The 22,759-nt window shown below is 40.1% G+C and overlaps 1 protein-coding gene and 1 pseudogene across 1 annotated transcript in view; one reads left to right on the forward strand and one right to left on the reverse strand.

The window, feature by feature from the left end:
• Positions 1 to 1,442: 1,442 nt before the first annotated feature.
• Positions 1,443 to 22,759, forward strand: part of Ccdc172 (coiled-coil domain containing 172) — a 60,291-nt gene continuing 38,974 nt past the window's right edge. Inside the window, exons 1-4 of the mRNA XM_036179358.1 lie at positions 1,443 to 1,521; positions 1,719 to 1,804; positions 21,111 to 21,227; positions 22,532 to 22,697. Of these exons, the coding sequence (XP_036035251.1) occupies positions 1,443 to 1,521; positions 1,719 to 1,804; positions 21,111 to 21,227; positions 22,532 to 22,697 (448 nt within the window). The remainder of the gene's footprint in view (positions 1,522 to 1,718; positions 1,805 to 21,110; positions 21,228 to 22,531; positions 22,698 to 22,759) is intronic.
• Positions 9,439 to 9,962, reverse strand: LOC118588323 (annotated as a pseudogene).

Consider the following 22,759-nt stretch of genomic DNA (forward strand, 5'->3'; position numbering starts at 1 on the left):
GAATATTTTGTGTCTGTCTCCTTAACTATATTAGAAAAAGAAGGACGAAAGTCATCTGAAGCAGACTTAGAGCGCTCAGAAACAGAGCGCTCGGCACATAGAGTATTCATTTATATTATATAATTATATAATGATTATTATGCAGTTGAATATTACATAAGCAACAAAATAACATTGTTACTCCTTATTCATGAGATTTCAAGGTTGTAAATAAAAAATGCTTGGCATGAAGGGTTACCCAAAAGACTGGGAAATTTTTCATCAATATTTGCTTCTGAATAGCTGCGTAATTCTTCTTCACTTCATTATAGTTTTCAGTGTGTATTCTGTTAGTTTAAATATTAAATTTTATGTATACATGACTTAATGAAAATTAAGGTAGAAATTTAGAATAGGTTAAAATTTATAACTGATTATATTAAGGCATTATGGGCTATTAATTAAGCCTATTATATGTGACAAAATTTGCATTTACTTTATTTTATTTAATTTTAAGCACATTTAAACTAGAAGTTATTTTTAAAAAGTTTAGCCAGTGTCAATCTTATATTCAGAATAAAGTAAAATGTTTATTACAATATCAATATTTTGACCTACCAAAACTGAAAATTTTTTTAATAATAAAAAAAAACTCATGCAAAAGCCCCAAAGGTGCCTTTCACATTTAAGCTTTAATTAGCAACCACTTTGGTCTCTGACACACATTGTGCAGATATTGAAGTGTTAATATTACCAAGGCTTGATTACAAAAGGCAATGAATGATTAATTTCAGAGGAGACAAAAAAGATATGCCCTGATTACAAGGGAATGATTAAGGCAGAATCTCAGGCATTGTACATTTGTAGGAGTCTTTGCTAGCCTCCAAGGATAAGACTTTGCAAAAGTTTACATTTAGAATCACGGGTACTTTGCACTCTATGATACTGTGTCTTGGAGACTGGTCATCCCAGCTCTAGAAACGGCCCAGACCTCTGAGCCCAGAATGGCTGCAGAATGGCCCCATCGGGCTCCGGTCGTTAAGTTCTCGCGAGACTAGCGGAGGCCTTCTCCACCTGGGATACCTGAGGGAAAATTCCCGACCCCCTAACCGTGAGCATCTGTTTCTTGAGAGGTGAGGGTGCTGGGGAGGGGAGGCTGCTGTCCTCCGCCTCGGCTTTCCTGTGGGAACTGCGCCCACTGCAGCTGCAGCAGGCATGGGACAGAGGAGGGAGGACCGCGGCCCAGGCCCTGCTGCAGCCTGGCGGGGCAGAGGAGGGAGGACCGCGGCCCAGGCCCTGCTGCAGCAGGCATGGGACAGAGGAGGGAGGACCGCGGCCCAGGCCCTGCGCAGAGCCTAACTGGGAACAGCCCTGGAAGGCTTCCCCACGGTGCTTTCCAGGATCCTCAGACTCCACCATAAAGTATTTAAGGGCGGACCAAGAACCCGCAGGAGCCTGCCGAGATGAGCCTGGAGTCCTTGTTCCAGCACATCCTCTTCTCAGAGCACCAGGCTGAGGAGAGTCGCAGGGAGTTGCGAGAAGGTCAGCTGGTCCTGCCCTTGGGGGCCTTTGTCTTCTGGAGCTGGGTATTTGCACCCACGAAGGAGGGGAGGGGAGGTCTATGAGGGGAGTTTGCAACCTGGAGGGAGAGAGTTGAAAAGTCACCTACCAACTAACTGCCTCCGAGATGCAGACATGACACTCAGGATGAACGTGAGTAAAGACTTTGTGTGTTACAGTGAGGTCCGAAATTACCCGGTGTCGTGGGAAAATTAAGGAAGCCACAGAGGATCTGAATGAAGAGAAGGTCAAGTTGGAATCTAAGGTAATCATGCGCAGAGCGTCCAATTACTACTTGAGAAGGTATCTGAACTTGGCTTTGGGGAAAATTTTACTGTTTAACTAGGAAACTCAAGAATTATATACTATAGTTCTGTGTTGTCTAATATTGAAAGTTCTGAATCCGGTGCTATCTTTAGTTTTTAGTAGGAAGTGGCTCCAAGGAAGCTAGCCTTCAATAACCAATTCGTCGTCCACTTTGTGGGATGGTTAAGGTGTATAAGAAAACACAATGGAATTGAAGGAATAACTGTCTGATAAGTAGTTAGTGCAGCATAAAACGTTTAAATGCTAAACCATTTAAGCGTGCTATGTGAATGTAATGGATTGTATGTATCTTTCAATGAGTCTTGAGTTTGTGCTTTTCAGTTCACTACCACATTTTTGGGCATGTCTCATTTAAAGAATGCTTCTCTTTCATTCGTCTCTTCTGCTGCATGTGTAAAGTTCTGGGTTTTAGAGAACAGGACCAAGGGACTCTGACAGCTTCAAGAAAGGTTTTGAACTGTGGGTAGGATGTTGGAGGAGCAAAGAGATGTAGTAGAAGAAACCTTTTGTAGCAAAGGGAGGGGCTGATGTGCCCCAGGCACACCGAGGGAGCACCCTTGACCCCAGCAGAGGTGCTGTACAGGAGGAGGAACATGTTGCCAGATTTGACCAGAGAGGGGCAATGAAAGTGCTTTGGGGGCGCTTTGCCCTGGTCGCAAAGATGGGGGCAGAGAGTGAAGATGGCAAGACCACATGGGAGGCCTCCCCTGGGTGGAAGGACGCAGGCGTCCAAGAACAGCGTTTCAACACCTAACGATGAACCAAGCTAGCATTGTGATAGGTGATCTGTTTACTTAATTATTCTATTTTTGCCTATAAAAATTTCACTTTATTACATATTAAATATAAATTTATATGTAAATGAAATATAAATTATACATTTATAAATTATTACTCTATTCATTTAGCTTACAATTGTGAAGAATTTTCAGTTTTCTGTGCATAAAACAATTCTGGAGCCTTTACCACCCGGTGAGCATCCATTCTTCTTTCCCCATCTTGCTCATGCATCACAGAGCCCTCCCTGGTCAGCTATGTAAAATAAAATTCCTTTATTAAATATCAACACATGCTCATGTTTGCAGCCCCTGTTGCTCTGCGAGGAACATACTTAGATTTTCCTTTCTTATTCACCTTGTTCCCCTGCATTTGTTGTTTAGCAAACGTTGTATGTGAGTGTGCTCATTGCTAAGAGTGTGATACATGACAAGGGAGGAGCTGTCTTAATTTGACAAGGAAAACTTGTGCATATTTATGGGTTCCATGTTTTGTTTTTTAGTACATTTTATAATGCTCAAGTCCAGGTTAATGTATCTGTGCCAACACTTATCCTGCCTTTGTGGTGAAAATATTACATATATTTGAATTTTTTAGTATATGCTATGAACTATAGTCACTTTGAATGGTAGAATATAGTAGAGTACCAGCATTTCTTCCTCCTAACTATGAGTACCCACCGAGCAGCCTTTCATTTCTTCCCTTTTCAACTGAGAGAGACTGGTTGTCTTTTAAAACACAGTCTGGTGCTGTTCTTCATGGAGCTCCTAGCTCTGATTTTTCCTGTAGTAAAAGAGAAAGTAGCCCTAGTGACAGGCTGAAAGCTGATGGGTGGGCAACAGGTGAGCAGTGTCATGATGGAACTTTTTCTTAAAGAAGAATTAAGATGCTTTGAAAGTTGGCAAATAGAAGCCATCCGAAGAAAAGGGCCACAGAGAGAGAGAGAGAGAAAGAGAGAGGGAAATAGACCCCACTGCCTCCACACCCCTGGGGCCTGGCAGCCAGCAGTGCTCATGTGCCTGGTACTGTTCAAAGGCTGCATCAGCTCCTTTAGTTCTAACAGCAGCTCTGAGAGGAGAGCCATCATTCCCCTTCTGCTGGTGCAGAAGCTGAGGGTTTAAATGACTTGTCCATGGTATATAATATAAAACCAAATAACTACTACAATAAAAGTAACAATTAAGAAAAACATAACTAGGTTGGGGATTTAGCTCAGTGGTAGAGTGCTTGCCTAGCAAGCACAAGGCCCTGGGTTCGGTCCTCAGCTCCGGCAAAAACAAAAAACAAATTGTGATCTAAGAAAAACATAACTCTATTAAAACAGGTTCTTGAGCTCATCTTGAGCATTCCTTTATGACATACAATAATGCATCCAAAGCTTTGTATCCTGGGCATTTTTTTTTGTTTGGTTTGGTTTTTTGAGACAGGATTTCTCTGTGTAGCTTTGCGCCTTTCCTGGAACTCACTCAGTAGCCCAGGCTGGCCTCGAACTCACAGAGATCCGCCTGCCTCTGCCTCCCGAGTGCTGGGATTAAAGGCGTGTGCCACCACTGCCCGGCTTGGGCAATATTTTTTAAAGGTCACTTGTGTAAGTTTTTGTATAAAGTGCATTTTTCTGGGATTGGTGAAGATACTGACCTGATATCAGATAGTGATGTTTTATTTTAAATGAAATGTTTTTTCTTTGTAATGTTTCCTTTGTAAGACAAATTATTTTTTGTAATACTTTCTTCATTAGCTACCTATTTTACCTGAGAATAGAAATGTGGTATTGATATCTACACATACTTACAGAAAATGTCTATTTAATTATTTGTGCTAGAGAAAACACAACAAATCTCTAATATTGTTTAAAAGCATTCATTGAAATTACTAATTAATATAGGCTCATAAATGTCCATTGCTTTTTAATCAGCTCATAAACATGGGTAATAATATAATTATATCTTACTAATAAAACTAGCATATGAGGGTCATAGTTCATAAAACATTAACTTGTAGTTGAGGTAATCTGATTTATAATTAGAGCCAAGATGTGTATGTATAAAGATTTTAAAGCAGAATTAAGATTATAATGTAAATGAGTAATGGAAAGAGCTAAAGAAGTAATCATAAATTGATTCTCTGTTTCTTTTTTCTCAGAGTTAATTATATGTCTGCCAATAACAATGAAAATCTATGTACTTGAATCTATTTGACCTGGTGTTTATTGACTCATTTATCAAACAGAAGCAGCTTAAAGAGAAGCTAGCACATAACTCGAATAGAGCAGTACTTGAGCTATTGTATATTCATATATTCAAAACTATTTGGGCATTTATTAAGGAAATTGCTTGTGGTCAAAAAATATATTTAGGAAGTATAGTATTCATTTTTCCCCTAGTCTGTAGAACCTAGGTAGCATGTAATTAGAACTTGAATGATAGCATTTGCCTTTCAGGGCTGGATGAATCCTTTAAAATATATGGTTGCAAAAAGTCTCAGATTGTGTGAGTGCTTTGTGACCTGGGCAGCTACAGTGTGCCTGGTTAAGCTCGGTAATGTGAAAGCAGAAGGCTAGGAGCATGCTGGGGTTTGCGTTCATGCTTACTAGTGTGCCTAAAGCTTCCAGCTGCTGATGGAAGGTTTTGTAGTATGGATGTCAGAGAAGCTAAAATTAGGGCTTAGGAAACTATTGTAGTTTCTTGTAAGCAACCCATTGAGTTTCTGCTATGTAAAAATTGGCATGTAATTATAGCTTGGATAGTTTTTATAAACATCTTATATAAAACCCAATACTGTGCCATACTCATGTGGGAGGGGTAAGTGGAGGAAAGGATTCGGCTACATTAGCTTATTTTACATATTCTTCCCTTTTCAACTTGCTGGATAAATACCTTTTTTTTACTTTTGTAATTTTGTGATTATAATATAATTACATTTTCCCCTTCTCTGTTCTCTATCCAAACCATCCCATAAACCTCCCTGCTCTCCTTCGAAAGCATAACCTACTTTTATATTGCATGTATATGTATGTACATATGTATTCCTAAAAATAACCTGCTTGGTCTGGATAATATTATTTGTTCGTATGCAGAAATATCTTAAGAACAATAAAATAATGTTTTATGAATTTTAAAGAAATATATTTGAATGAAGTAATAAAATGGCTCCAATTATGGTTTTAATTATAAATGTAGACATTCTGCCATCTAATTGGTAAAGACAGTCACCCTCTCAGAACTTGAGAATTATTAAATCAAGGAAAGAATAAAACCATAAATTATTATTATTTATAATATTAAAATGGAAGTTTTTAGTTGAGGTGATTTGTTTTCTTTTATAACTTGTATATTTAAATGTTGTATCCTATCCTGCTTATACTTAATTTTATCTTGACTTAAATTTACTTAAAATCATGGATGAAAGAAGACTCTTGTAAGCTTCTGGCACAGCAAAAATTCTCCTTAAAGAACATTGGGATGTCACTGTCTCGCGGAACTGGAGACCCAACATTTAATTCAGGGCTGGCTTCCTCAGTTGTCCTTGCATTGGTCCACTGCCAACAAAAACCTTTGAGGCTTCACTGAGTAACAGTCAGTTGCCTTTCCCCTCCCATGCAGTCCAGGCCGGTCATTAAAGCTGCTCCAGGAAGCCCTTAAAGGAGTAGCTGCTTCTCCATCTGTTGTCACCGTCCTTACCACACCCTGCACCCTTCCTGAGCACTGTTCTGGTCCTAGGCGGTGTTCCTGAAGCTTGGAGGGAGAAGGACCAAAAGTTGCTTCTCCACCATGCAGCCCAGTGTTTAAGTGTTTTAGGAGGAAAGTCCTCAAAAATTTCAACCTACACCTCAAGTGTTAGAATTTAGTATTCAACATTGGCAGGTGAGTCTAGGATTTTGTTGTTGTTTGGTTTTGGAGACAGGATTTAAATCTATAGCTGAGGCTGGCCTTAAAATCTGCATCCATCCTAGGCTGTCCTTGAGCCCTTGATGATTCACTTGTCTCAGCCTCCTAGAAGTGCCTGAATTATTGGCACCAAACAATTGGAATTGTACTAGTCAAGTAAAATAGTGAAATGTGTGACTGTCCTTGTGTCCCCACATAGATCCTAATAACTCCTTAGGTCATGTCCTTTGCTGTTCAGAGACAGAAGGATGTTTATAGGCTACCTTGCAGGCAGGTCCCCATCCTCCATCATGTAGATAAGTGATGACCTTTGAACCAGTAATGATCTTCAAGTTCAGTGAGAATGGCCCATGTTTCAGAAAAACATTAACTGGTTCGTAAGGAAATGAAGAATGTGTGTCAGGGAGGCAACCATAGTGTCTATGGAAAAGGGTTTAGTGGTAAAATCAGAATAGCCGTATAGAAACCCCTGCTGCCATTTGAAATGGATAATGTCTATCATTAATTATGGATAATATCTATCATTCAACTCTTTGCATCACATTTGACAGAACATTCTGCAAGATCCTCCCTTGCCCCGAGTTATCTCTCAGCAAAGGATGAATTTCTCTATGCAAACACTTTTAAAAGCATTTCAGGATATAAAATGGACTTTTTTTCCCTAAATTGATATTAGTGGCAGTTTGGGATACCTGGAGAAAGCCCACAAATGAACAAATAAAAAGGGGGGTCAAAGATCAAATTGGTTTCTATTATAAGGAATATGGTTTTAGAATCCCAAGTGTCAGGTGTTAGTATGAAAAAAAGAATGCTTAATGACTTGAAAATAATTTATCTTCAAAACATAAGGGGCTAAAATTCAACCTGTGGAAGCTATGTAAGTGTGAAAGAACCAAATACACAGAGCACAAGTCTTTCCTGTGAGGGTGTGTAAATATAGTCAGGGCATAATGACATTCATGGGATGATAAGTAGCACATCAAGATAGTGATTGTCCCTGTTGGAGTGGCAGGTGACTGTAATCAGGGAAGGGTGTACAGGGCACTTAAGCTTATGTAATGTCCTCTTTCTTAAGATGAGCTGCTAGGTCACTTTACAAAAAAAAAAATATGTTCTTTAAAGTTGGAAAGCAATGATTTATTATCTTTTCACAAGGTTACACTGTGATCATTGATTTTATAACATTTTCATTCCCCGAAAAGAAATACTACATTTGTTAGCAACCACCCCATACCCTCCTAAGCCCCCAGGGTCCACCAGCCACACATCCTAGTCAATCCATTGCTTTTTCCTCTGGACATGTATAGATGGAGGTACACAGTAGTGACATTTTGTGACTCATCTTTATCTGTTACAGTGTTTCCAGGCTTATCCATGTAGCATGATAAATGGTATTCAATTCCCTTTAGTGGGTGAATAATGTTTCTTGTATCCATACACTGTTTCGTATGTTCATCAATGACCACTCAGATTATTTAGGTGTTTTGAATAACATTGCCATGAAAACTTGTGCACACGTGTTTGAGTAACATATGTTTTCAGATCTCTTGAGTACTCCATCTAGGAGTGGAATTGGGATTTGGGACCTTTGGGATTGTTGTCTATTTGATTTTTTTTTTTTTCAGGAAATGTGAGATGGTTTTCACAATGACTTCACACTTTTGTGTTTGCACCAGTGTGAATGAATGAGGGCTCTGTGTCTGTCCTTGCCAACACTTGCTACCTTCTGTTTCACTGGCTTTAAAAAAAACTGTGTTCATGGGTCTGTAGCGGTGCCTTATTTTGGATTGTCTTTCTATTTCCTTCCTGACACCTGCTGAAGACCCTTCTAGGTGTTTGTTGACCGTATGGCACACTCATTCCTGGCATGGGCTCCTGATAAATACCATGCTTGTGAGGGGGTTCTTCTGTGAGAAGGCCCGACCTCTACAAAGTCATACCTCTTTTTCATGGTCACAGATCTAAAGTGATTACCTTCAAATTAAAGAAAATAGCATGTATGGCATTTATTATTGGACTCCCTTTTCTTAGTGCTGTCTTCATGACTATTGGAAAATCCAAAGAATATTTAGAATAAGAGTTTAGGTTAGACTAGAACAACATGCACATTAGCTCTTCTGATGCAGGGGATTGTAAACCATCCAAGTGGCATGCTTAATGGCTTGTATCCACAGAGTAGAAAATCCACTCAGCTGTTCCTGATTGTAAAATCCAGGATTCTGCTTCCATCCCTATTTTCAAAAGAAGTGTTCTAAATAAATTGTATAACATGAAACATCAGAAATGCTTTGAACAGAAAAATGATCTCTTGGAACCAAGAGGAAAATACTTAGAAGAAAAGTGAGTTTTGCCTCAATTTGCAGAAAGTGAGATTGGATTTGAGTTTGCAGCCCCATAAGCTACAGCACAGAAAAATATCCTTTCAGATTTACTTTGTGATTTATGATTTCTTAGAAAATCAGTTAATTATGACTCTCACTTCTCCTAAGCATCTCCAGTCGTTCAATAACCATTCACTGTACAACCTCTGAGTCACACTATGATTAGTAAATAAATTACATGGTACCTTATATTTAATTATTTATACATGTGTTTGCATCTGTGTAAACATGTGCATATATGTGTATGTTCTGTGGAGACCAGAAGAAGTGGACATGAACAGCCTGACTTGGGTGCTGGGAATGGAACTGTGGCCCTCTGGAAGAGCAGTAGGTGCTCTGACCAGCCCTGCGATACTTTCTTAATAGGGGAATTGGCATTAAACAGCTTCAGTTATATAATGCTGACTGTAAACTCAAGACTTATGAGGTTCTCAAGAGCAGAGATTACAGGGTACTGCAAGCAGATGGGGTGGGGGTGCTCTCCTGAGCTACAGAAGGAATGGTCTGGTGGGTAAGAAGCCTGCAAGTCAAATAATTAGTTGTCTACAGTCGGAAATGGTGGTCTTCTTGCTGGTCTTGGCATTCCTGGACCCAAAGCGCTCCACGGCTTCCACAGTGTTCATGCCTTCTTTCACCTTCCCGAAGACCATGTGTTCACCATCTGGCCACTCAGTCTTGGCGGCGCAGATGTAACTAACACTGGGAACCATTTGCGTTTGGTCCTGCATCTGCCATGGACAAGGTGCCAGGACCCGTGTGCTTCAGGACAAAGTTCTTCAGGACAAAGTTCTTATCCTCAAATTTCTCTCCATAGATGGGTCTGCCGCCAGTGCCATTATGGCGTGTGAAGTCACCACCCTGGCACATGAATCCTGGAATAGTCCTGTGAAAGGAGGAACCCTTATATCCAAATCCTTTCTCTCCAGTGCTCAGAGAGCGGAAGTTTTCTGCGGTCTTTGGAACTCTGTCTGCAAATGACTCAAAGGAGACACGGCCCAAGGGCTTGCCATCAGCCAGCCATGATGTTGAAGAACACGGTGGGGTTGACCATGGCTGCAGCAAGTGATAACGGGACAGCGGTGTCTGCAAAGCCGTATTTATAATTTTTACATCACTTAATACTTGCCTATTTTCTCAAATAATTTACATTTTTTCTTTATTATACATAGGGTCTCTCTAGGAATATTTTTGTAAAGCAATTTTTGTAGCTATATAATATTCCAATAAATACTGTGCCATATTTTAGTTAGCTGCTTTTCTACTGGAAGTATTCACTGTTACATTTGTAAATTACTGCCATTAACACAGTTGTGATGGTAGTCCTGCACATATAATTCTATGCACAAATTCTGGCTGTACTGGGACTTACTTCGTAGACCAGGCTGGCCTCGAACTCACAGAGATCTGCCTAGCTCTGCCTCCCAAGTGCTGGGATTAAAGGTGTGCACCGCTACTGCCCAGCTAGTAAATTTTTATAACATAAGAAAATTGCCTCCTTTATAGTTTCAATTTAAATGTTATTAACTTACAGAGTTTTTAATTTCTTATAGATTCCAGCTTTTTTATTAATATATTTATTTATTAAATTTTTTTTTTCATTTTACATACCAACCCCAGTTCCCCCTCCCTCCCCTTCTCCTGCCTCCTCATCACCCTCCCACTCTACCCCCATCCACTCCTCAGAGTGGGTAAGGCCTCCCATGGTAGTCAACAAAGTCTGGCATACCAAGTTGAAGGAGATCCTAGCCCCTTCCCATTGTATCAAGGCTGAGCAAGGTATCCCACCACAGGGAATGGGTTCCAAAAAGTCAGTTCATACACCTGGGATAAGTTCTGGTCCTGCTGCCAGGGACTCCACAAACAGATCAAGCCACACAACTGTCACCCACATTCAGCAGGCCTAGTTCAGTCCATGCAGGTTCCTGAGCTGTCAGTCCAGAGTCAGTGAGCTCCAACTAACACTGGTCAGCTGTCTCTGGGGGTTTCACCATCATGATCTTGATCCCCTCTTCTTTTTTTTTGAATGCCATTTATTGAAGGAGGGAGGAGGTCTTAAATACAGGCTTACAGCACAATGGGAGAACCCCGGAGGGCAGAAGTTCGCTTCAGATGTTTTTTTTTTTGTTGTTGTTGTTTGAGATTTTGGAGCTGAGGATCAAACCCCGGGCCTTGCTCTTGCTAGGCAAGTGCTCTACCATTGAGCTAAATCCCCATCCCTGCTCCTGATGTTTTACAATCTTGCATCTAAGCTGTTAACACCCAATGTGCTGGATACACAGACAAGGAGCTTCCCTTAAGCATTCAGGAGGGTGGAATCTCTTAGGGAATTAGCATAGGGAGGATATCAAGGTCAAGGTCGGCAAGCAAGGCAACAGTTACCCAAAATGGGGGCCAGGGACCTATGGGTCCCCCCCCCTTTTACTAATGGGTAGATCACTGAATCTAATGTCAAAAGAAAAAGGAGAAGACATAAAAATGACAAAAGGTAGATTACTGAATCTATTATGAAAAGAAAAATTACTTTTAAAAGGAACTACTTGTTTTACATAGGAGAAGTAACAAATGTAGTTTTCCTGCCTGGCCCAGTCAGGACAAATCTCTCTTACCTGCCAGTCCCACAGTCGCTCAAACCCAACCAAGAAAGCACACAGAAACTTATATTGTTTAGAAACTGTATGGCTGTGGCAGGCTTCTTGTTATCTGCTTCTTCTATCTTAAATTAACCCATTTCTGTTAGTCTATACTTTGCCACATGGCTTGTGGCTTACCAGTGTCTTTACATGTTGCTTTTCATGGCGGTGGTTGGCTGTGTCTCTCCCCAACCTTCTACTTCCCAGAATTCTCTTCTCTGCTTGTCCTGCCTATATTTCCTGCCTGGCTACTGGCCAATCAGCATTTTATTTATACAGAACGATATCCACAGCATTTCACCTTTTCTTTTTTTTTTTTAAAGGAAGGTTTTAACTTTTACATAGTACAATTACATATAACAAAACAATCATCAAGCAAGAATTACAGTTACAATATTAAAGAAGATATCCTATCTATTTTATATTTGTGAGTCCAAGGTTTTATATCTAACGTATCTTTTATCATAACTGAGGAAATTATAACTATCTAGTCTTTAACCACATCAAAGACCTCAGAAGGATATAATATTACCTGAGAAATGGGAGAAGGACACAAGCAACTTTCAGGAGTCTTGTAGGGTAGACAGAGACAGCTGGCAGCCTGGACAGTCACCTATTGTTCCTTTGTAAAGTTGGGGCTTTTGTCTTCAGCCCACAGGGCTAGAGTCTCTTGGTCACTTTTTTCAGTGTCCTGTAGAATGTCTGGCAGTTTCCTCTGTGAAGCAGGAACCTAAAGGACCATTTTGTCAAACAAAGTTCAGTGGTCACCTTTCTATGGGTCCTGCATGTCCAGTCGATCAAGCAGTCCAGGCAAGAACAGTTTCTAGCCCAAATGGCTATTTTTTCCAAGGTGAAGATAAACTCCATATGAAGTGTCTTCAATGCCCATCCTCCTCTCTGAAGTAAATTGATGCTGCCAGGAGCAGACATGTCTCACTGTCTAGAAAGTCTAAATTTTAAAAATATTTTAAATGCCATATTCTGTAGACCTTTGAAGTGTTTGAAGATTACCTGTCTATCTGAAATATCTCTGTATATACCTAGAAGACTTAACTAACATGGCTACAAGTATGATTATCATAGATGACCAATTACTAATCTATTTTTAATTATCCATTACAATTTTAAATGAGCTATACAAACATAATAACTTAAACACGAGTAGAAATATACACACAGTATAACAAAATTAACTTTAAGTTTGTATCAATAGACTAAAATCTATACCAATGTAAAACATTTTAAATGAGTTGTTGCTCTTTAGAAGTAAGTTCCTTAGTCTACTTTTCATCCTATTATAGCTATATCATATCCCCTTTTCTTCTTTAGAAGGAGATCACATTTATAATCAACCTGCTTTAAATAAAAATATTGGTTTTTTTTTTCTGTCCCACACCAGAGGGCTCTTCTGATTTGGGATACAAAAATCTCTTAACCTTTTCTTTTAACAATGTGCTTGGGTTTAGAGAAGGAGTGAGCCAATTCCATCTCCAAAGCCAGCTGGGAATTTGGGCGTAGTTTCTCTTACTACTTCCTGCTGGAGGGGGGCGCTGTATCTTATGGGAACACAAAGAAAATTTTAGGATTATGGAGTAGTCTGTGAGGGTAAACCTCTGAGCCAGTTGCCTTGAAACTATTCTGGATGTTGGATCATCTGGGCCATGGTGTCATCAGAGACCTTTTAGGTGGTCTTGGCTGATCAAACCTGATGTATCTTAATCTGGAACAAATCCACAGCCTCTGGCTTTCTGTAGAAACAAAAGCAGAGACTTTTTTCCAAAGCAACATATCCTTATTTCCAAATTTTGAAGTCAAGGTACCTTTAAAATTTACATATTTGTTTAACTCAACAGCTTTTATGATCAAATCTTTTTCTGCAGTTAAAAATTCCAAAGACAAGACAAACCAGATTCTTTGCATAATATCCATCTTTGTAAGACTGAAACACCGCTGTGGCTGCTGGCTCTGCCCACCTCAGCTTCCCAACATGGCGGTGGTACAGTTTACCGCCAGCTCTGGGTCTGGAGCCATGTGTACCATCAACTATCAGAAGCAGTTCTATCAAAGCAGTTCATAGCCCAGAAACCTTTTGTTGTTGTTGTTTTTAACTAGCAAAGGCTAAATCTACCACGCAGCAGAGTAAAGTGCCGCTTGTAGATTCTTCATTCCCGCCACACTGCAGGTCAGACACACACACCAGGAACCCACCATAGTAGCTCAAAACGGCAGGCTGCCACGAACTTGAGAGAGACAACTAGGAAGCTGGTTTTAGCTCCGTTTAGAATCTTTTTTTCTCAGGTTTTAGGTGGAAACTCTTGCCAACATGTTGGATGCCATTTGTAGTTTGAGTTTTCCTGACTGGCCCACAGTCAGGACAAAGCTCTCTTACCCGCCAGGCCCACAGTCGCCCAGACCCAACCAAGACAGCAAACAGAGACTTATATTGTTTACAAACTGTATGGCTATGGCAGGCTTCTTGTTATCTACTACTTCTATCTTAAATTAACCCATTTCTGTTAGTCTATACTTTGCCACATGGCTTGTGGCTTACCAGTGTCTTTACATTTTGCTTCTCATGGCGGCGGTTGGCGGTGTCTCTCCCCAACCTTCTACTTCCCAGAATTCTCTTCTCTGCTTGTCCTGCCTATATTTCCTGCCTGGCTACTGGCCAATCAGCATTTTATTTATACAGAGTGATGTCCACAGCAAACAAATTTTTATTTGTCTGAGTTTATCAGATGTTACTGGACTGGACATTGTTATGTATAATGGAGTTTTTTGCCTGAATCTGTCAAATGTTAATGCACTAGACATCATTAATGTAATCTTGACTGTGTATATTGTATATACTTATTGGATATGATTTTTCTTGTATTAGTTAGAATCTTTTCTAAATTTTAGACAAAAAAGGAGAAATGTGGTGGTATTGTGTTCCCCAAAATATTGTGCACCCTAATGAATTTATCTGGGATTCCAGCTTTTTATGCTATACCAATTACCCTTTGTCATTTAAATCTTGGCTTATGGAATATTTTTCTCATCGGCATTCGTAATTTTTATGTTGTTAGAATCTTTGATACTACTTATTTTAATATTTATTTATTTGTTTGTTTAAGTCCTTATTTATGTATTTGCTTTTGAACTCTTCAGTCTTTAGAAAGCCTGAAAACCCTCTACTGGATTTTAAACAATATATTTTTTTGGTTCTCTGAAGGATCCAGTAGGATAAATGAATGACAATTCTGTGCACAAGGTGCAGATGAAGTGGTTCTGATATGTCTAAGGAATAGCCAGGGAAAACCATGGGTCAGAGAAGGGAAGAGATTGTGGGAGGGTTGGAGAATGATGGGTGGGCAGACATGCTGACAGTTTCCTGTACTGAACCTTTTTATGCTTGCCACATGAGAGTTACTGTGTAATAATGGGACATCTGTAATTTAGAAACACACAAGTACCTGTTTTTTAAAGCTAAAAAATCTGTCTGTGGTGGCTCATGCCTTTAATCTCAACACTACGGAGGCAGAGGCAGGTGGATCTCTAGAAGTTTGATGCCAACTAGGTTTACATAGGGAGATCTTGGCCAGCCAAGGCTACATAGTGAAACCTTGTTTCAAAAAAAAAAAAAAAAGAAAGAAAAACAGCTGAAGCCTTAATGTCTGGTACAGTCTGCTGTTTGATGTACCCTGGCATTTGGACGATCTTTTGTCCTGGCTTCCATAACCCTAGGCTTTCCCCTCAGTCCTTGTGTGATTTTAGGAATACAAAATCTGCATGTCTCCCCTTGTGTCTCTTCTGTAAAGTTGCTTTTTGCTTTTGGAAGATCACCTGCCCAGCACAGTGCTGCTTGCTCAAGGCTAAGCTGATTTTAACAGTGTCAGCTGCAGGAAGCGTGACTCATCACTTTGGACCGAATGATAATCAAAAATGCCATTGTCACTTTCAGGTTCTGAGTTGTGTAGGGAAATATCTGGGGCATGCAGGCAGCAGGGACAGTGGAGAGCAGCAGATGGCAGCTTTGTTGAACACAGACCCCGTCACTGGATAAATCAGCTCCATGCCCAGGGGACTAGACAGGGAAGAAGAGGCAGGACAGTAGCTAGAGTTTTTTCTTTCCAAGGTGTTGTATGTCTCCCCCCCCTCTGCAATCTCACATCCCACTTATAAAATAATCACTCAGATGTTTATATTACTTACAAACTATATGGCCATGGCAGGCTTCTTGTTATCTACTTCTGTCTTAAATTAACCCATTTCTATTAATCTATACATTGCCACGTGGCTTGTGGCTTACCAGTACCTTACATCTCCCTTGTCATGGCGGAGGCTGGCAGTGTCTCCCTGCCTCAGCCTTCCACTTCCCAGAATTCTCTTCTCTGCTTGTCCCGCCTATACTTCCTGCCTGGCTACTGGCCAATCAGTGTTTTATTTATTAACCAATCAGAGCAACACATTTGACATACAGAACATCCCACATTATAGGACTAACAAGGGAAAGGCTACAAAACAGCATTTTCTGACAGAACTTGGCAGATTGAGTCTAGAATGAAATGTTAAGGCTTAATGCAGATATTTTTGTTTTTAGTCAGAAGATAAACAGAGATGAGAATCAGAAACTTGTATTCCTGCCATTGGGAACTTCTTTATATTGCATGCAGTCTTGAGAACCTGGGCAGTTGAGGAGACAGAGTCAAACATTTCTTTAGCTTCTGTTCACTTTAAACTAAATGGCTCAAGCTGCTGAGAGTGCATTGGTGTGTCAGTTCAAACTTGCAGTGTGGGGAGTATTTCTTACAGCATAGTTTCCCTTTTAAGGTGTCTTCCCACCAGCTCCCTCTTGTCTGTTACCTTGTAACAAAGCAGAGCTAAGAAATCTCTCAGGAGTTAGTGATTCTGTGAGTGGCCTCTGCTTTTGATCCCAATGTAGTCAGGGCTGTGTTAGAAGAGCCACTAAGATGGTCCCACCAGTGGCCTGGTGGTCAAGCCACGCAGGCGTGGACAGCATCTTAAGAAAGTAGTTGGGATAATGGAGAGAACAGGAGGAACAATTCCCTGCTTCCTGGGGAGAGGCCGCAAGAGCTGTTGCCTCTGAAAACAAAACCAGGCAGAAACAACCACTTGTCCCTTTAGTTCCATAAAGTGTGACCTCTACAGCCTGCAGCCTCGACCCACTCGTGATATTAGTGCTGTGAAGGAACATATCGGAAGCCCATCTTTTCCCTTCCTGATGGTGGGTGACTTTCCATGGCTCCCATGTTCTCTGTTGTACTTTTTCCCTCACTTGCTGTGGGCTTTTAAAAAAAGTGTGTGTGTGTGTGTGTGTGTGTGTGTGTGTGTGTGTGTGTGTGTATGTGAGAGAGAGAGAGAAAGAGAAAGAGAGCACGTGGGGTGGGAGGTGTGGTGGGTGTGGGTGTGTGGAGGTCAGAGGACAGCTTTGTGCAGTTGGTTCTCTCCTCCTACCCTGTGGATTCTGGGAATCAACATGGAAACAGAGGTCAAGAATTCACTTCTAAAGGACACACTATTTGAAGTGCTTTAGTACATTAAAACAGCTGATCTGCCCCTGGCCTGCAGGAGGCGTGCATGCCACTCCAGAGTACTTAGTGAAAACATGAGATTCATCTGCAATTTTTATTTATTATTTTCGTAACTCAATTCCACAGTTTTCAAACATGATCTCTGTATGGGATACTATAGTGTCACATGACTGGACATACTCATGCCTCACCTGTGGGTCTGAAGCATTTCTGCACAGCGCTGGCTACTATCCGCAGTGAGGTTCTGTGTCCTGGACGCAGGAGGACCCTGTTTGGTAGTTTTTCTTATTGTGTCTAGAACTGTGCTCTACCTTTTACTGCTGGGTGCTGAAGTCCTTCTTATTGCCAGAATTACCTTGAAATTGCTTTAGCATTTCCATTTTAATGTCATGATATAGCATGAAAGATGTTGGAAGACCTGTATTTTAGCTCCATACTTGCCTGTAATTAATTATACATCCTTTATAAATCTTAAACTTGTAGACCTTATATTATTGTCATCTGTATAATAATCATGAAGCAGCCCTGAAGTGTCATGTTCTTACACTAAACAAATGGAGGAGAAGTTATGATTCCTACTTTTGTCTTCCCTGTTGCCTTGTATATGATCCTGAAGTCTGGGAAACACACTTTCTGTTCTGCATTGCAGACACAAGATCCTTCTCATTTGTTACCGTCATACCTTCAGTCATGCAAATTATACATTTCCATCTTTCTCTGTTGGCGTTTTTCTCACGGTGTGGTTGATGGGAACTGCACCTAGGACTGTAGGTTGGGGCAGCGTGCTGTGGCCTTATATAAATGGAAGATCATGTTTTTATTTTACTTCAGCTATTTTTTCTAAATGCCAGTATTTCTAGGACTTAGTAGCTATAATATTTCAAAATGTCTTTGAAGCCAACCCTTTGCCTCTGGAATAGACTGTTCCAGGCTCTTTACTATTCAATATCTTCTGGGACAGAGATTTCACAACCTGTCTCTCACCTTGAGGAAGTTCTTATAACTAATATAAATCTTGCTTTCTGCAGTTGCAGTTGAATTTATGTCATTTTTCTTTTCTCTGTAGAGATGAGAACAGCCCCTAAACTGGAGGTGATACATTCTCATGAAGGCCAGTACCAAACACTGTAGAAAAACTGTTTTCAGCCCAGCATCCATTTCACTGACTTTCATTCTGATATTCAGTTCATGTCTTATAAGGTGCCATTTTAAAAGTCCAAATGAAACAATAGTTTCTACCTAATATCAGTGCTTATGAAATCATTTGTTCTTTGAAATAAAATGGGGTATGAAAATTTAAAAGTGAGTTCTGTGGGGAGGAAGGGGGAAATGTTGGTCTCTGTTCCTGTTTGTAAGAACTTTGTTGGCCAGGTAGTGGTGGCACATGCCTTTAATCCCAGCACTTGGGAGGCAGAGGTGGAAGATTTCTGTGAATTTCAGGCCAACCTGGTGTACCAAACAAGTTCCAGGACAGCCAGGGCTGTACACAAAGAAGCTTTGTCTTTAAAAACAAACAAAAAACAAAGAATGAAAGGAAGAGAGAAAGAAAGAAAAGTACCAAAAACTTTCTTGTTTTCTCCCCCAGTTTGTGGAAGAGTCTAACAGCCAGCTGGGGTTGTAATCTGAAGGGTATCAAATGAATCTAAGCACACGGAGCTTGTTAGTCCATTCGCTTTATTCTTCTATATCCATTCTATCTATGCAGCTGCTTTTCTGTTCTCATACTTAGTTCCTCTCGGTCCCTCCTGCTGCTTTCTCCTATCTATCTAGTTCTTTCCATCTTCCTCTCTTCTTGTTCCCCCAAGCGTGTGTGTGTGTGTGTGTGTGTGTGTGTGTGTGTGTGTCCGTGTCCATTCATTAACAACTTGTTAGTACAAACTACAAAGCAAACTCTCAGGGACAAGTATTCTGATAAGAGTCACACTTGGCAAAGACTTGGTCAGGTTCATTGGTGACTGACAATAGCTGTAGGTTGTGAAAACTTATGGCTGTCTCTTGAAGGAATAGCTGCAAAGGTTACAAGGAAAGAAATTAAACCAATGAGCGATTTAAGGAAAAGGCAAGGAGTATGTGTACTACTTTATGTGATGAATAATATCCAGACATGGTTAGTCAGTTAACAGCCTTTTTCTGTTAGTCACCTGAATCTCAGGACCTATACATGATTAGTCTACTGAGCCTAAAATCTGGCATTAAAAACTGGTGTAGAAAGTGTTAATTGTTATTTGAATCAGAGTGGGGAGGTGCTGGTGGAGGAAGCTTAGGGCAACATAGGTGCTATTGATCTCTTGAAGGACTAAGATACACCCAGGCCAGACACCTGCACTATCACTTCTGGTTCTCTATAATTCTTCTGAAGGGTTTTGATCTAACAAGGCCAGGCACCTGCAGTTCTGCTTTGTGAAAGTTCTGTGAGGACACTTTGGCCAATATTTACCTTGTCAGTAGCTAAGGATGGAGAACAAGACCTCTGAGTCTACAGTCCCCATGGAACAATAGATCTAGTATGAAGCGTATTTTAGAATGTTGCTATTCACAAAAATTGTACAGTTAAATAAGAAACTGTCTTCTAGATTATCCACAATTATGTGTACCCATAAGATTGAGATGAAGTCATGAGATTACATGTATGCATTACATGGAAATACACAGTAAATGGGGAGAATCATAGCTATTATTGCACAAGAAGTTTACAACAAGAGTCAGCCAATTCATTCAAAAGGCAGTAATCCCATAATGGCTTGTGTGATGATTTCCTCTAACAGAACCCTTAGTTCTGATAGGTTGACCTTCTGAACTCTAGTTGTCACTTACTATATATTTCCATGGTCTTTTGCTACCAGCAGCTCTCAATAGAAAAGATGGAAGGAAGGAAGGAAGGAAGGAAGGAAGGAAGGAATTTTAAAAGGTCTTATTAATAAAAACAAACCTGGAGCCAGGTATTGGGGTGAATGCTGGAAGATCAGAGAAGCAGAGCAGTCCACAGCCACCTCACCTTGCCAATTCCTCAGCTAATCCTGTTTCCTCAGATTGGAAGCCTCTGAGTCCTCATCCAAATGAATCTCATCTGAACTGTGCTGCTCAAAAGCCTAAAAGCTTAACCAGCTCTAGTTCCTAGTTTTCATGCCTTATATACCTTTCTACTTCCTGCCATCACTTCCTGGGACTAAAAGCTTTTGTTACCACACCTGGCTGTTTCCAGTGTGGCTTTCAACTCACAGAGATCCAGGCAGATCTCTGCCTCTGGAATGCTAGGATTAAAGGCATGTGTGTCAACATTTTCTGGCCTCTATATCTAGTGGCTGTTCTGTTCTCTGACCCCAGATAAGTTTATTAGGGTACACAATATTTTGGGGAACATAATATCACCACAAGAAAGAAAGAAATCTGTTGGCTGAGTGCCTAGAAGGGGCCAGGCTGGATCTCACTCTGTTGGCTCTCGGCAATTTACCAGTGCTATCACTGCTATCCAACTGCTGAGGTATCTGAAAATAAGAGACCCCCACTCCCCATAAATAAATAAAATAAGAAGACTGTGTTCTCAAAATACATTTGGGATATTTAACCAAATTTATGTCTTATTTCATATAGCTAGCTATTGTCACAAGACTGAGTTTCGGCTGCAGATTTTATCTTATTTTTTTAGTGATCATAGTAAGTGATTGATTCATTCATTATAAATTGTGAGACAAGAAGTCTGCTCCTTAGAGCAAGCTGTCCAGAAGTGGATTTCAGTGTGGATTGTCAGATGCTTCAGTACTCAGCTAAGAACTATGCTGAATGTGGTGAGGAAAATAAATGAGCCGTGCCCATGAGGAGCCTGTGGCTGTGCTGGGGAAGGATGCTGTAAACTTACTGCTGTGAGTCACTTTTATCACTGCATACAGGAAAACTCTGCAAGGAAATTTAATATTGTATCTTAAAGATTTTACAGAAAAAGTCTTATATATACAATTACATACCTGTTCAATTAACTAAACCCCTAAAACATGTATTCATTTGCTTTATTCTGATTTCTGTATTTTTCTTTTGAAGGTTCAGCAGTTTTCTGAAAAATCATTCCTTTTAGAGCTTTTGAAAACCCATGAAAATGCCTTAGAGAGACAGTGCAGTGAAATTATGAACCAAAGGGATACACTGCTCCAAGCCTTTGTAAGTCTCTAGCCACCTAGAAACATCTAAGTAACCATGTCAAAGGCATTTAAATATGCACAGCTTCACTTTGAGAAAATTATCTGTACGCATATCAGCTGACAGCACTGTTCAAATAAAAATATTAAGGGCCATTTAAAGCTGACTGGGAGAGTCATACAGTTTGGAAGGGTTGTGCTGGCATGGGTATAACACAGGGATTATTTGCAGCTCTAATGAGCCTAAGAAACAGAATGCTACTGCTTTGATTCACTCTGGTATTGAGACCCAGTTTTAATGCTCCTAAAAAACAGAGAGGCTTATACTGTTAGGCATATTTATGGGCATGGGTGAAAATATATTGTTTGTCTTTTTATCTTAAGTCAAAGCCAGAAAGCTGAGTGGTGGTTATGAGTATAGACCAGTTTGGAGATGTGACTAGTCATAAGTCAAATTGACATTTCAAAGAAATACATTTGGGTCAGCAAGAGGGCTCAGTGGGTAAAGGCACTTTTCACCAAGTCCGATGACCTTTCAATCCCTGAAACCAACATGGTGGAAGGAGAGAACTGACTCCTGCAAGTTGTCCTTTGACCTTCACATGTATGCCATGGCATGTGCATACCCACACTCACACACACAATGTGTAAATAAATAAATTGAAAAAGTACATGAGATATATGTAACAATAAAAAAAATACAGCTCATGACATGACCAGCTTCTAAAAGTGATTCCACAGAGTTGGCATGCCAGCCAAAAAAATAATAATACAGAAGACTAATGTTTCTAGTGCTGTCAGGAAATTAGACTTCTGCACTGTCCAAAGATTTGAATTCATATTTTCATGCCCTGTGGATATTTAATTCACAACATAAAAGCTTATTTAGAACTAACTTTGAAATGATTGCATAATTTGCCTTCAGATAATCAGTTTTTCTTTTTCCTATAAAGCAGCCATTGTTCCTTTGAGTAAAAGTTGTAATTTTCACATTCACTATTACTCCCCCTCCTAATTGTACATTATATTGACAAAGTAGCATATATGATTCTAAAGTAAATCCACAGATACAACCATAGTGGGAAATGTCAGAATTTCTGCTTCACTAATTCTCCCAGATCTGTAAGAATAAAACTTCCACATGAAAATTGTTGTATGACTGCCTCCATCTTTAAACACACTTTCGTAGTCAGCCCAGTATGTTTGTGGTGATGCAGGAAATAGAGCTGAGGTTACTTTGGCTGATAACTCCAAACTGTTGTATTTAAATCATTGAAGAATAGTGCAACCAGTGTGTATATTTGGTCACTCATTTCTGCTTTTCAGGAGGCCACCAAGAAAAAAGCAACAGAGGAAGAGGAAAGATTTATTAAGGAAATTACAGACTTCAATGATGAGTATCAAATAACCAAGAAAAGAGATTTTCTGTTGAAAGAAAATATCAAGATGGAAATTGCTGACTTGGAAAAGCAGGCAAATGTTTTGAGAGGAGGTATGGACACAGGCGCTTCAATCGTTTGTTGTGAATGAATGTACAGTGTTGTTTGCTTGTTC

The sequence above is a fragment of the Onychomys torridus genome, chromosome 1 (assembly GCF_903995425.1).
Source record: "Onychomys torridus chromosome 1, mOncTor1.1, whole genome shotgun sequence".
Classification (NCBI taxonomy): domain Eukaryota; kingdom Metazoa; phylum Chordata; class Mammalia; order Rodentia; family Cricetidae; genus Onychomys; species Onychomys torridus.